At 41.5% G+C, this 15,955-nt stretch overlaps 1 protein-coding gene across 3 annotated transcripts; it reads right to left on the bottom strand.

Moving 5' to 3' along the window:
• Positions 1-269: 269 nt before the first annotated feature.
• LOC137296395 (solute carrier family 22 member 6-A-like) lies at positions 270-14,902 on the bottom strand. Of its 3 annotated transcripts, none has more exons than XR_010957643.1 (11): positions 14,162-14,902; positions 9,554-9,762; positions 7,474-7,697; positions 6,991-7,221; positions 6,277-6,479; positions 5,195-5,518; positions 4,800-4,934; positions 3,354-3,439; positions 2,773-2,927; positions 1,330-1,402; positions 270-969 (listed from the first exon to the last, which is right to left on the bottom strand). XR_010957643.1 is itself a non-coding variant. In XM_067828193.1 (11 exons), the coding sequence occupies exons 2-11, from the start codon at positions 9,690-9,692 to the stop codon at positions 781-783; spliced, it is 1,722 nt and encodes a 573-aa protein (XP_067684294.1). In that variant the 5' UTR covers positions 9,693-9,762; positions 14,162-14,902; the 3' UTR covers positions 270-780. The 3 variants fall into 3 exon arrangements, 2 of the variants coding, with proteins under 2 accessions (XP_067684294.1, XP_067684295.1); XM_067828193.1 differs by having other exon boundaries at positions 2,773-2,890; XM_067828194.1 differs by having other exon boundaries at positions 2,773-2,890; positions 3,354-3,395; positions 4,801-4,934.
• Positions 14,903-15,955: the final 1,053 nt, after the last annotated feature.

The raw sequence follows: 15,955 nt of genomic DNA, 5'->3' as shown, positions 1-15,955 counted from the left end.
GTTATCACCAGTCTTAAACGTGTGAAAACCTCTCTCTGCGCCATACTTCGCAAATTAATTTTGTAGAAATAGTGCGAAACTGTGTACAGTGAAGTCTGTTTTGTTTTTATTGCTTTGACTTTAACTAAATGGGCCTGCACATTTCATTCGGGGCTTGTAGATTTTAAAACCAGCAGGCGACAACAGGCACCGTTGGCCAACTTGCAAATTACAAAATTGCAAACACTGCGTACAGTCGTACAGAAATGAAACAGGCGTCTGTTGATGTATGTTTGTTCGATCCATGGCATATTTATTGCGTTCAATGTTATAAATTATGGTTCATACACACATGTGTGTATACAATAGCCCTTATCTTACAGGTGAAAGTGAGCATTACAAATTACCCCTGCATCAGCAACTGCCCCCATTGTTTCAGGCATCCCGTCGGAGGAGTCATGTCCTAATGGTTTACAAAGACATACCCAAATCAGAATCTTACAAGTCCATTGGTTTACATACATGCGTTTTGACCAGCCCCAGACTGGGATCTTCTGTTTATGTCCCCTTGGTTTACATGCATGCGTTTAACCTGTCTCAGATTTGAAGCTTCTATTGATGTTCCCTTGGTTTACATGCATACGTTTTGACCCGTCAGATTGGGACCTTCTGTTGATGTTCCCTTGCTTTACATTGATCCGTTATGACCAGTGTCAGATTTGGATCTTCTGCTCATGTTCCCTTTGTTTACATATATCCGTTTGCAACACTTCCCTTAGTGTGCTAAGATATTGCCATGCTTTACAGAGACGTCTTCAGCTCAGTGCCGGATGAGGACTTGTTTCTGATCCTCTTGTACATGTCCTCGACCTGCTGTATCGTGTTTGGCAGCTCTGTCCCCTTCGTCTCTGGCAGAAGGACAACAGCCAGGGCGGACAAGAAGCAGCAGGAGGACATTAACACCCCGGGTAACCAGGCCACGTGTTTCATCTGAAACAGGGTGTAGTAGATTCAGACGACATTCGATTAGTATGCATGAGTAACCCCTAATCGTAATTCTTGATCTGTAAACACCTCGGACCTAGGGCAGGGTAGTCTAGTGGTTAAAGGTTTCGCTTTACACGCCGCAGATTCGGATTCGATTCCCCACATGGGTACGATGCGTTAAAACCGTTTCTGGTGTCGCCTGCCATGACCTTGTTTGAACATTGCTAATTATTTATGAAAGAGGAGTAAAACGACACTCGCTCAGCTGTAAGGCCAAGAACGTTTGTCCTGCAGCAAATCTCAAGACGTGCACACAAACTACTGATTTACTATGTTCCGCCATAGAACAAAAAGATGACCTACCAGAATAGCCGTAAAAGGAGCGAGTAGAGATCCTATCCTCCCCGTTGTCGAATTAATTCCAAGCCCAATATTCCTGGTGGATACAATGGTTAAAATGACACGTATTAGATCAAGAAAATGAGGATTATGTGTTGTAGTGATCAATAGGGATTTTGACTGTCAACATATTCTATACAAGAGAGGAAAATTCACGTGTTACTTTTTCCCCCAAACATACCCTTATTGAACAAAGTGTGTTTCTCGTGGCTAAATCGGGTTTATGAGTGTAATGTGCGTATACTAAAGTGCCACCTTTCCTCATTCAGAAAAGTGAGGCAATGCTGTCTCACTGACTGCCGAACTCCCGTATATCAACACGAGTTGATCAAGTTAAAATATACGAGGCTTGGGGAGGACACTTTTACCTTTATGAATGAGTGTTGACATTATATTAGATATCAATAGTTTTCAGTGCAAATGCATATCTCTAAACACTGTACTGCCATTAGACTTTCAATGCAGCGATGTCATAGCATGGTGATGTCATCAAGTTCATGACGTCATAGCATCGTCAGGGCATTTTACAAAATCTACTGTGTCCTCCTATCTCTTTTGAGATATCATATGATCTCACACAAGCGATATCTGCTGTGGAACATGGTTTTGGATGATAAATTGCCGTTTACCTGTGCCAGAATCGGCCCAAATCAAGGACGAAGATGGGCAAGGCGCAAGCGGTTTTTTTGTGTGTGTGTGTGTGTTCTGGGCAGTTACGCGACCCCAAAGCAGCGCGTTACTGGCTGACGTTACGGTCGTAGACTACCACACAGATGAAGTAGACAAATGTAAGTTTCCTCTGCATGTGACGTCACACGTGCCTTTCTTATCTGGGAGGATCAGATGTCGTACCCGGTCGATGGGCACGTGTCCTCAGGTTGTGAATTGCCCATCCACTGCACCTCATGGCACGTACATGGGTAACAGGAGACTGACCACTAGTCAGCATGGAGCAAGCCAATTGCACATAAAAGTTTAGTATTTGTAAGGCATGACAACTGTTTACCTTTAAAGGACTGTTAACGTGTTATATCTGATTCCCAGCAAAATCTGCATACATAGTGCAGGCACATGACATTCTGGTCACATGACCCGCGCACTTGCAGGATCATGGCGCATGCGCCAGATTGGACCCCACCAGCGTAATCCTGTACTACCCATTTTCAATATAATGCATATATCCAAGTGTGCAGTTTTTTATATCCATTATTCTTTTTTCATTATATTAGGCAGTCATCTACATAAATTACATATAAATTATATAACTATATTTAAATTAAATAACTATTAATTTGTTCTTTTCTTAATCATCAGTCTTGCTGAACTTAGAGTGATCTGACGCAGAACTGTTGCCACGCACTCTTACAGGGCTAGGAAGCTAAGAATACTGTGTAGTCGTTCACTTACCTCACGTTTGTCGGATAGACCTCAGTGGTAAACAGAAGCAAAGACACAAAGGTGGCTCCAATAAATACCTTTCCCACAAAGGCGAACACTGTGGCCAAGATGTGCCAGGATGCGTTGTCTGAAAACACCTCGACAGAGACATAACCTCTTCTTGTCTAATAACAGAGGAATTGGTGAATGAACAGAGCTACATTGCAAAGCATTTCACAACAAGGCCCGTCACCTTAATGTCCGCAACTACTATCATAATGATATACCCATGTGGATTTGAATTCATAATCTACGGATCTGCCTGCGCGATCTGCTGATGGATGATTGCGATTTGAGGGGATCGAATTTGCAGCTATTAGCGTGACTTCACGATAAAGTTTTTCACAATAATAGTAGCTATTTCTCCACAAAGGTACCTAATTAATAAATGCAGTAGACTACGTTTATAACGAATACTGTTATATCGAACTGACGGATATCACGAAGCCTTTTGGGTCTAACTGTCTAACTTGCAGTATATTTTAGACAAAATAGTGAACTACGGTCGTAACGAAGTACAGTTACCAGCCCCTTTGAGTCTTTGATCTTACCTGTAGCAAGTTTTATTACTGTGGAAACGAGAAGGCCACCCCCGGATATCAAGTAAAACATTGTGAATGTTTTCTTCCGGCCTAGTCTGTAAAATACTCACAATGTTTCAATGAATATATACAAAACCTTACATTAATAATGGATAAGGTGCCGATGGCGTGTCAATTACGCAAGACAGAATTATATTGATACAAATATAAATTGCAAAGGACCCCATGTGAGGACTGATATCCCTGAGGAAATCTAGACTTGCTTCATGTATAGTGTTATCATTACTGAAAGGGTTGGTTGAAACGTGCAATACTGTTGTTCCGGGACTGTGACATTGATTGTAGTTTATCACCACACTCAGCAATATTCCAGCCATATAGCGGTGGCCTATAAATAGTAGTAATCGAGACAATCAGGTGATCAACAGCATGAGCATCGATCTACGCCATTGGTATGCTTTAACTAAGTCAACGAGCCTGACCCGCCGATCCCGTTAGTCGCCTCTTACAACAAGCATCTTCAAGGGCCTCCTATCATCGTGCGCGGGTGGGAGAGGTTTCTTCAACGCTGATTTTAAAAGGGCGAGGGTGTTTGGTAGAGAAGCATTGACTAAGGCAGGGTCCTGTCCTCAGCAGTATGCCTCCCCTAAGCCTATGTTTAAGTAGGAGTAAAGTCCTCCTTAGATCGAGTTGCGAAACCGAGCCCTTGCACTTCAAAAACACCCGAGAAACAAAAAAGAGTATGTAAATGTATGTGACGTACGATTTCCTAGGTCGCTTTGTACAGCGGAAACGTTGCTTTAGAGGTGTACATCTACCGTTGAAATGAGTTCGTACATGGTGCATATATATGTACGTGTCTTAACCATTTGACATAAGCCTTCCCAAGACAAATATGAAACTGTCACTGGTTAGAAGGCTCAGTTTACAAACAGTCTCTGATTATACATCAGCTTGATATAAACACAGAATTCATTTTAAACTGAAAAGGAGCCCAAAGGAGATGGGAGATTCAGAAATCTGGATGCGTTTCATTTGAGGCTTTAGCACCGCAGAAATTGTTGTGTATCCCTTCGGTCCAGGGACTGTGGGAGACACTATTTACAAAAGCGTTTCATATGACGACAGTCACTTCACAAAAATGATGAAAAACAATGATTCCCTGTTTTAATCCTCTCTACGGCGAGGGCTCTTCCATAAGTGATTTCGTACTAATAATTACAACAATAGCACTTATGTCTAATTCAAGTGCACTGAATACACCGTCTCTTACACACATCGATTTGAAATATAATTCCTTATGAGGATGGGTGCTGACTTTGATCTATTTGTTACATTTTGTTACATCACTTGCTGAGTGGTTATTCGATCCAACGTTCATCGGATCCTTACACCGTAGCAAAGGGACATAACCCTACACAGCTAGCTGCCAACGTCGTTAGGACATTGTGTTACCTGTCAGAGAAAAGCCAGAAAAGGAATCCGGCTGGAAAGTCGCCCACTGAGTTGAGCACGAAGTTGAGGTATACGTCACTGGCGAGGGTGTTTGACGTCAAGTAGAGGCTGAAGTACGTTGACGTCGCTGTCATCCTGTGTAAATAATAATGTATGACATGACCCTGTACAATCATCTTAGACAGAAACAATTCTTCCTTCCCATTTCATATCATTTGCGTCCATTGTCGATTTCTAACTTCATCGGAAGCTACTAGTACAATAGATGTTTTGGAGCCAAGTACAATCGGGAGTCTTCCGGGCAGGCACAGAAGAAACATTGTGGAATTATTATCAAGACGACATAAATCATTTACCAGAAACATATACTACTTTTATAACTGTTGCGCACTCACCACAGCCAAGACAGCAAGGCAAAGTTGATCATTAAGTGTCTGTTGCATATAACATCCTTGAATGTGAACACTGCGTTTTGAAGATTATTATTTGTATTGTCAAGGCTTCCAGCGCCATTTTCCTGACAGTGTCGGGCAGGAAGGTTTTCCGAGGACGTCCATGATACATCTCTATCTACATTCACTTCCTTATTTGGCATGTGCAATCTTTCAAGAACCGTTGTGACGTCAATCTTATTCATCCTAGCAGCACGTTTCAGTATTTTCACAAGGTCAGCTGTTTTCCCATTCACATGGAGCCAGCGTAATGATTCGTCGATAACCCTGTATTGAAATTTGGAAAATTATTTTCTTTTAAAGGATTAAATTCTTCTACAATGGTGACATAATGATTCCTGAACAATAAATGATGTTGATTCTATTATTATTTGTCTTACATACCCTCTTGAAGTTTCTATTGTTATTTTGAGACACGTCAAAACTATAGTGAGTGAGTTTAGTTTTCCACCGCTTTTAGCAATATTCCAGCAATATCACGGCGGGCTTCACACCTTGTACCCATGTTGGGAGTCGAACCAGTATCTTCAGCGTGACGAGCAAATGCACTAGCCCCTAAGCCCACCAGTTTCCATAAAGTACAAACACTTATAACGCCGTCTTGCATGTCAAACTGAAAATAGATGGGTGCTCCAAACACCGCTAAAGGCGCTCCCTATTCTCTTTTTACGACACACATGGGTTACTGAAAACAAATTTTCACCCGGATCTTCATGGCTTAGGTGATAAGCGAATTAGAACTGTTCTGTTACCTTTCGAAACGAAGTTGTGATTGTGAACAGGATATTAATAACAACGAGAAGTATTATCATCTCCTCAAAACCGGTTTCAAAAGGACCAAAAATAATTTGGATTGATTTTTACAGGCTAAGTGAGATAGTATGTTTGACAGTGCTTTAAGTATTATCATGTGTAAAGCGGAGAATACCAGAAACTGTACATAAATGTGGATTCAAACCCAAGGTAACGCTTGAATCACAAGGCCACGCCACCAACACCAACAGGACTAACCGAAATGTACAAACCACAAGAAAGAAAGGGACAAGACCGTAATTCCAAACAACGTATACTGCAGGATCCGCCATGACTGGTGACGTAAAAAGTACGCCAAAGGTGCCAGGATGACAGTCGTCATCATCCACACGGTGACGTATATCGATCCCGTCAGCCGGCGACTGTCCGTGGGATATAATTCCACAACCATTGTTGTCCTGATCATCAACACCGCCTTCAATATAGAACATTACGGAGATTATGCACTGACAACTTACTATCAGCAAGTATTTATGAATGATAGCAAAGCAGCGTTGTTTCAATCAATATTATTTAAACGTAGGCACGATGTAGAAATTCTGCTTAAAAGAAAACAAAATGTTTCGAGTTACTGTTCTAAGGCATGAATGAATGAATGAATGAATGAATGAATGAATGAATGAATGAATGAATGAATGGACAAACAAACGAATTGAAAAAAAAACCCATCCCTGATCAGGATCATTATTGCTATTCGCGGTGAGGTTCAACATAGGACATGCCTTAGAATCCACGAAGAGACATTTTAAACAATGTTAAGTTAAATATATAACAATTTCACAATATCACCACATCCTCCCTGGTACCCAGTCAATGCTGAGTTGAAAACAGAACAATTCGCCTAGTGTGTTACGTGCGTACAGAATCACATGTACCTAAATATTTACTGTTCATGTTTTAGGACACAAAATGGCAAATCAACTTACCATCTGTGCAAATCCAGTGAAAAGTCTCAGCACAATGAAGACATGTATACCGGTGGATAATGCCAGGGCTAGGTTTACAACAGACAAGATGATGTGACTGACTATCAGCGGCACCCGCCTCCCAAACTGGTCAGCAAGTTTGGTAACGATAACCCCTCCGAGAATTTGACCCACAATTAACATGGATTGACTAAGGCGAGAGAACACTTCCTTGCCGCAGACTAGGTCCCACTAAAAAAAGTGAAAAGAAAGACGGTATTTCATCCATCATGTATTCTAAACATTACTTTACCTTGAGAATACATTATCCCTACTTTATGCGATTTGTTTATTTGTCTTTTAGAACCGTATTCAAAAATAATCTATCTCTATGATGGTGGTCTACAACAAATCCGCGTCTGGATCACGCAATACTGAGATTGACATCATGAGCCTGGGATGTTGATGTCGCCACAGCTATTACATGAGGACACATCAACTCACCTCGGACACGATGGATGCGTGTTTATGCTCGCTGTAGACCCAACCATTTGTACATGGACTGATGGTGGAAGAGTTGCCTGAAGGCGTAATTCTACATTCTTCGTAGGTGGCCGAATCATTGCTGACAACGCTGACATGTGCAGCCGTTGCGTTGCTGTACCCTTCAGAACTGTATATAACAGCGGACGGTGATTGTTGAGAGCACACATGGGGGACGTCTCTGGCTGCAAGATAGCCGTGATAGCGTTTGGATTAGACAAACCATTGATTGATATCATGAAGCGTTGGGCATCTTCTGGGGATGCCCAAACCCATCAGTAGACACACGCACACGCACACGCACACGCACACGCACAAGAACACGCACACACACACACACACGTGCATGCCGTTACAAGAGCTAAACCAAACATATGTATTTATTCATATATTCTCCCCTGACAAAGACCAAGAACCAAGGTTGGGGTGGTCTTATGGTTCATGCTGAAGATCCCGGTTTGATTCCGTACATAAGTGCAGTGTGTGAAGCCATTCTGTCGTAGTATTGCTGGAATATTCATAAAATATGGGTAAAATCATATTCACTCATTCCGAGTAAATGTGCATGACACATAAACTTGAATCAGATATTGAAGCTGGAAGTAGGTAAGTGAGTGAGAACAGAATACCCAAACGATCCTACACAAGTCTATATAGCTGAACACTTTGTCAAACAACAAAACCAAACTCACCGTCTATTCTTGGGAATAAATATTTGTTTGGGATGAGTGTTTGTGACAAACATACTGTCAAAACAGAAACGCATAGGCGATTGGTGTTTTAAAAATCTATTAATTACTTATTCTGTTCAAACAATCGTCAAACTATGTAACAAAAGTGTTGATAACCTAATTTTATACACTTGTACAAGTCAAAAAAAACCGATTTTTACCTTAAAATGTTGATTTTGATGAGATTTCTTACAAGGATTAGAAAGGCATCGCCACAGGGCAACAGAAATCATCATCCAGTTGAAATTGCGCAGCAAAGAGCATTCACTGTCTGGCAATAACGTTCCAGATTACTTTTAGAATGTCGCATACGTTTTGAAGGAGTTTTAAGGTCAGATCTCTACGGTTCGTCTTGACTCTGCGACAGGGAACATCGACATTGACAGAATACATGCAGGAATAACCAATCTTCTGTTGCCAGGTGTCTGAATGTTAGTTTAAGCAAGATATCATGGCTCGCAGTTGCAACCAAACAGGTATAACAAATGACCGTCCCCGTATAGGCAGACGCTGCATTACCACGGCAGCCCAAGATCGGAACATCCAGGTACTACAGTTGCATGATTGTACTGCCACGGGTGAGACCACAGCAGCCAGGGTGCCTGACTTTAGAGGATATCCGGTCAGTATGTACGGAACAGGTTGAAACAAATTGGTCTGAGAGTCAGGAAACCCGACGTCGGGGTCGTGCTACATCGTCACCATCATCATCTCCGTTGTCTAAAGTATCAGCTTGGTTGTATAGACATTACCCTCTTCTTCACTGGTGTAAACTTTCATGCACTAAAGTCTATTTGTGGACTTATTGTTTGAAAATACAGCATTTTCGCAACAGATTTCTCGTCTACGCGTTTCTTTTTTCTTGGATAGTATATATTTGCACTTAATACTCTTGTACAGCACGTCCTGTACAAGAGTATCTCGAATAAACATTAAAAAGTCCCGTTAATCCTTTCCCAGAAATAGGCTTGGCGTGGTAGCCTTGTGGTTTAAGCGTTCGCTTGTCAAGCCGAAGGCCTGGGTTCGATTCTCCACATGGGTACAATGTGTCTCCCCACCCTGATATTGCTGGAATATCGCAAAAATGGCGTAAACCCATCTCACTCAGTTACACAGAAATACGTGTGTGTGAACCACTGACCTAAACCGTTTCCAGTCTGTAATATTGCACATGGTGAAATGATGTTGATCATGATTTGATCACTAGATTGTCTGACTCAGACTAGACTATTTACTGGCCGCTGCTATATTGCTGGAATATTAATATTGCTAGTGCGGCGTAAAACAACAAACAAACGGACATGACCTACCGATAAATATGAAGTTCATTATGCTGAAGTTGGAGCTGACGATGAGAGAACACATAAGACAGAACTGGACTGTGTGGTAACGTCCTTTACTCCCGAGGGCAGTTAAGACCGTGTCCAGGCTGGGCTGACCAGTGTCCATCGTGGTTCTGGACTTCAGACTTAAAGTTCCGCTATATTATGGGGATTCCTTTGGCCAGACACAGCGGCGCCTGAAACAGCGCATGGCGATCGGATAGTGTAAAAGGTCATATACCGTGGGATGGGGGGGGGGGGGGGATGTGTTATATAAGTTGTTCACTGGTTACGAGGCGACCTTGGGTTAAGGTACCCTGTGTGTATGTGTGTGTGTGTGTGTGTGTGTGTGTGTGTGTGTGTGTGTGTGTGTGTAATCAATTCTTTTAATAAACAAGGCCAGTTGCACATGCTTTTAAACTTATACGTTTAGCACTACGTGATCACTCATACTCGATCAGAGGGTGTGTCGTACATTGAATATCTTATGTAGAACGAAGCACGTCTATAAAGAATATTATCATTTTTAAATGATTTCTGATAGGCAGGGTTTTCTATATAAAATATATCTATATCATAGGTCATTAGTTAATTAGAGCCTGTGTAAATCATCCAAATATTAAAAATATTAAAGTGAATTATAGTAAATTGCACCCGAAGTTTGTCAGTGCTTAACGTAACGGTCGAGGTAGTGGCGTAGTCTGGTGGTTACAGCGTTCACAGTGTTCACTCGTCATCTGTGGCACTGGATTTACGTTCGGAAACGATTTAGCTCAAATCCCAATGTCGTAAAACGGTGCCTGTATCTGTTTGTGGTAAATTATTTACCCATGTACTTAATAACCGTTTTGTTGCTATTCATTCAAGCGTCTGTTGGTTAAATATCAACATACTTATTAGCTAGGGTCATCGAGTTTAAAAGCACCATATGGCACATATACATAAAGAATATACTTAACCTTAACCGCCCCGTAGCTATCAAACGATTGAACATGTATCAGACTACCGATAATGAGGCACTACACATGTACGCCCAAGATACCATGTCAACCAGCTGATGCAAGATTGGAGCTGGCGCTTACCGATAATATTAATCTGCATCTGTCTGAGTATAAAGTTAACAACAGCTTGTACGTGAACGGGATTGCTAGCCTGTTACGCAGCTGACTGGTTTAGTTAAAGCCTGGGCATTTACGGACTGTTTTTATTGCTAAAAAAACCCAAGAGCATTTTCACACTTCACATACATTTCATACAAAATTCATATACATGCGCCTGGGAGAGACAATTTGGAATACAATAAATTTCCGTATTACCTATATATAGTACCTGGAAAGATTTCAGCCTGTAACCCCGTAGTTGTTTTAATCATTCTATGCAGAATAATATAAGCCTGTTGTTTGTTTGTTTTTTTCATACAAAAAGCCTTAACCTAAACCCTTAAACTAAAAACTAAACTAAACTAAACCCTAAACCAAACCCTGAACCCCCGAAATAATCCTATTAAATGGAATACATTTCAGGCTGGGGTTGGGGTTACGAGAGTAACTCTTACCCACTTCCTTATACATTAAGAAGTGTATACAATCAATCTATAAATACTTATTAAAGATTTGCTGGCAATTTTTGTAAATCTGTGATAATACGTGACAAAACTTTCACATATCTAATAGCAGTTGGCTAAAGAACACAGACTAATTCATATATTTCAAAAAGACATTTTGTGATGGGTATAAGAACATCTCGTGTAATTCATCGATTCAACTCACACAATGTATCGAAAATATCAGATTTACTTATAATTCTTTCCAGGTATTTCAATACAGTGGAAGCTGTCAAAAATCGGCATCTGTCCAAACCGGCAAGTTATCATCGCCGGCATGAAATCAGTCCCATCCGTGACTTGTACATTTATCATCAGCTCTATAATCCGGCACACTGTCTAAACTGGATTACTTATCAGTCCCAATGCGTGCCGGTTTAGACAGCTTCCACTGTATGCACAAGGCAAATACTGCATACGCCGATGCTTAGTTTGAAGTTAAGGTTTATCATATAAACAATGCGTCTTTTATCCGGCTTGTTATGGGATAACAAGCAGTACTGTAACGATATCTCGAACTATCCATGGACTGGAACTGTTGAGTCTCCGATAGCGATTAATCGGCGGAAGGAACGTAACACTATCGATGCAACGATAGCTAGTGTGGCTATCGATAGTACAGTAATGCACTTCCGTTTATGAACGTGCAGCGTAAAGTACATGAAGTGCCAGATTAATTCACTTTCATTCAGAGTTATCCGTGCTTGTTACTTCCTAAACAGACATGGCGTCAAATACCGCGCGCGACTTATAATTTAGTTTTAAAGTGTTATATCAAGCAGAATATGTTTGACTGTTTATTGACCTAGGTTTCATACAGTTTACAATCCTCAGAATAAAATGTAGAATTCCTTATGCTGATGATCAGTCAAGGAGATGTTTCAATTTGTGCTGCTATGTCAAGCGCGTTACCCTATACATAAAACATTTCCAGACTATAATCGTGGGGAAATAGCATCTCAAATGGTAGAGCTTGTATGCATAACAATTTTAACATTTCCTCTTGCAACCTAACATAATATAATATCATACATCCAAACAATACTTAAAACCTATGACAATTGTACCTCAGCTGTCGCCATACAGATCACATATCAATGCTATTTGCCACTGAATCAGTTATTTATACTAGTTCAGCATGTTAATGATGTACAGCACATCTAATGTATCCATCCATGAGTGCAATAAAGGCACAACTAACCATGACAACATATCTAGTTCTCTTAGACTGCACAAAAATTCACATTTTTTGGTCAAAAGTGACGAGAGCGGTAGAACTTTATTTCAATTTTTCATAGAAAAAGAAGTTACGAGAGAGGAAGACAGTTTTATTTTCTTTCTCTCAGAAATACAGCTTGGGAAATTTAGTTCATGGGTTCTATATTCAGACACACTCGTTTCTGCAGACATTCATTCTTATAGAGGACAAATGTCTGATCGGGATGATCAAGTCAAAATTATTAATAATCCAAAATTGTTACGCGCAGAAATAAAAGTGAAGAGCCGATGCCCGAGAAACACATCACTTTTTCAATTTAGCCTTACATATTCAGGTGTTACTGAGATATTATGCATGATAATATTCAGGCAATTATACTGCGCCGCGTCTTCCACTTATTGGTAGCTGAACGGATAAGGCGTGTTAGGAGGGTTAGGCGGGTAGGGCGGGTTAGCTGGGTTAGGTGGATTAGGAGGGTAAGGCGGGTAAGGTGGGTTAGCTGGGTTAGCTGGGTTAGCTGTGTTAGCTGGGTAAGGCGGGTTAGGCGGATAAGGCAGGTTAGGCGAGTAAGGTGGGTAAGCTGGGTTAGGTGGGTTACATGGGTTAGATGGGTAAGGTGGGTAAGGCGGGTTACATGGGTTAGATGGGTAAGGTGGGTTACATGGGTTAGGTGGGTTACATGGGTTAGGTGGGTTAGGTGGGTAAGGCGGGTTACATGGGTTAGATGGGTAAGGTGGGTTAGGTGAGGAGGGCGGGTTAGGTTGGTAAGGTGAGTAAAGCGGGTAAGGCGGGTTAGGTGGGTTAGGTGGGTTAGATGGGTAAGGCGGGTTACATGGGTTAGATGGGTAATTTTGGTAAGGTGAGTAAAGCGGGTAAGGTGGGTTAGGTGAGTAAGGCGGTTAGGTTGGTATGGTGAGTAAAGCGGGTAAGGTGGGTTAGGCGGGTTAGGTGGGTCAGGCGGCCAACGTTTACGTACTTGACTCAGTGAGTGCGGGTTCTAATCTCGGATGGGACTCAATCCAACAAAAGCACTAAAATTTGTACTTTACTGAGACATTGTAATCCCAAAATACCCCATGTTGGATTTGAACACTTATTATGGCTGTGTGTATTCATGATGTCGTCTGCATGCATACGCAGACGGCATTAATTAACTTACTAGCACTTGAAACTTTACACACTTTCAATGGTAATTGGATTACGTTAAAGTGCGTTACGCCAGCTTGAACCATGACATGAAGGCTAACGAAAGTGATATTTCAATATTAGTAACTGTTAAGAACGAAAGTTAAAAATGTGGCACATATTCACAAAATATGTACAAACAGAAACAATATACAAATCTAAAAGAATTTTAATATACATTGTGCCGTGTCACATACCTACAATATCACGTTTACTTATAATTCAAGGTATTTTAATGCATATGAGGCAAATAGAGACTGAATGAGTAAGAGTGAGTTTAGTTCTAAAAAAAACTTTACTTTAAGCAATATTTCAGCAATATGACGACGGGGGACACCAGAAATGGGCTTCACGCATTTGACCCAAGTGGGGAATCGAACCCAGATCTTCGGCGTGAAAGCTTTAACCACTAGGCTACCACACTGCCCTAAGTACAGAATGAAACGATCCTATTTTTATGTCGAGGTTAATTATTCACACAGTGTATCCAAAATATCACATTTACGTTGAATTCAGACACATTTGAGACAAACAGAATATAACGATGCCTATTCTAACAATGAGAGGAACACATTAACAATATGATTACCTGTGCAGTAACCGTCTCCATTACGACCTGATCAGCTGTCCCAACGCAAGTCTGTATCACGGGTTCCCATGAGCTGATCTGTGGAACAGCGTTACCCTGACAGAGTGCTAAGATCGAATAACTACCAGTTCACCGAATTCCTGGTGGTTGCAGAACAGAAGTAGGCCACTGCAAGGTGATTAGACCTGGGCGTATTTGCTTGGTCGGAGTCTGAATATACGTTGCATATATGCTCTACCGCCCGAAAGAAGATCGTTGGATTAAACTGACTACACACCTGGGGAGATAAGCTTAAAGGTTACACCCGACAGCAGGCAACAGCGATATCCGTAACCACTTTCTCTGACTATTACTGACTTTCAAATTCCATTCCATATTGCACATGTGAGGTACGTTGTCGGGACTGTAACACAGCCGATGTTAATCACACGTTGAGTCAATAATAGCCTGATCACAGTCTGCATTCTGATTAACTGTACGCAGTAATCCTAAACGACCTTAAGTGTTGTGTCGAGAATACACTTGGTCGTTGAGCCCTGGGACGCTCTCCATGTCTAGCTGGGTTTTTTTCATTTAATGGCTTGTGTAACGATCTGTTGAATCACGTAATGCTACCCTGTTCCTCCACACTTCGAACTGCAATGCGAGGGACCCTGTCAAGGTATTGGTACAAACATACCTCGTCCTGTTTTGTTGCAGACGAGAAAAATGTCAGCTTATGACCTCAGAAACCATTGACACAGGGTCAAGGTCGTCCTTCTCATTACGGTTCCGCTGGCTGAGAGTCAGCCGCTCAATACCACTGGGTATTGTATTTTCAAAGCAATGCACAAAAACAGCAACCTAAATAAGTTGTTTCGGTCGCATTGCAGCAACCTAAATAAAACTGAGCTTACTTAATCGTCTCATCCCGTCCACTAATGATCGAGTACTTGGAAACATCTGCTGACATGTGAAGTATTAATGCTTCAAGCAGCCTCGCATTGTGTAACAGGTTTTTGAGTTGTAATTAATGGCGGTATAACAGCGTAACGAATCAGCCAAGATCGACGGCAGGCTGCCTGTCACGCTTGTCGGGTATGTGAAGAGGATGAACTGTATCTTCAGACACTCTCCATTCGCGAATCACTTTCGAACGTAATCATTACACATTTTTTACTCAATTTCAACACGGATTAATGGATGATAAGTTTGGGTTTTTTATATTTAACTTCACATATTCCAGCTCCACCATGGATATGGGGCAGTGGGATAGCCCAGTTGTTAAAGCGTTCGCTCTTCACGCAGAAGACCCGTGTTTAATTCCCCACATGAGTAGAATGTGTGAAGTCCATTTGCTGTGTCCCTTGATATTGATGGAGTATTGTACAAAAGGATTCTTAAATACGTGGTATGAAATATAGCATCCAACCTGATAGATTACGAGAGCACAGTCATTCACTAGTTGCAAGTGCTACGGGTCGGTGAGGTAGCCAAATGGATGAAGTGTCAGCGCTTAAGCTTCACACTGAAAACACGGCTTCGATTCCCGAAATGGGTACAGAGAGAAAAGCCCATTTTGGTTGCTAAAAGCGGGGTAAACCTAAATTCACTTACTCACACACTACACAGTACACGACGAGAGTTGTGAGTAATCGAGTCACGCCCAGTCTACATAGGTGGGTACTATGATGTACATCACACGTGCCTCCGAGAAGGATCAGCCGGTCCCATTACAGTAGGGGCTGATGAGGACCAGGCACCTATACCTCGAAACAAACCTATGTTTTCAAACTCAAGTTTGACAATCTGAAA

The sequence above is a fragment of the Haliotis asinina genome, chromosome 9, assembly GCF_037392515.1.
Source record: "Haliotis asinina isolate JCU_RB_2024 chromosome 9, JCU_Hal_asi_v2, whole genome shotgun sequence".
Taxonomy (NCBI): domain Eukaryota; kingdom Metazoa; phylum Mollusca; class Gastropoda; order Lepetellida; family Haliotidae; genus Haliotis; species Haliotis asinina.
Note: the sequence above shows the minus strand (reverse complement) of the source record. Positions and strands in the feature narration are given on the sequence as shown.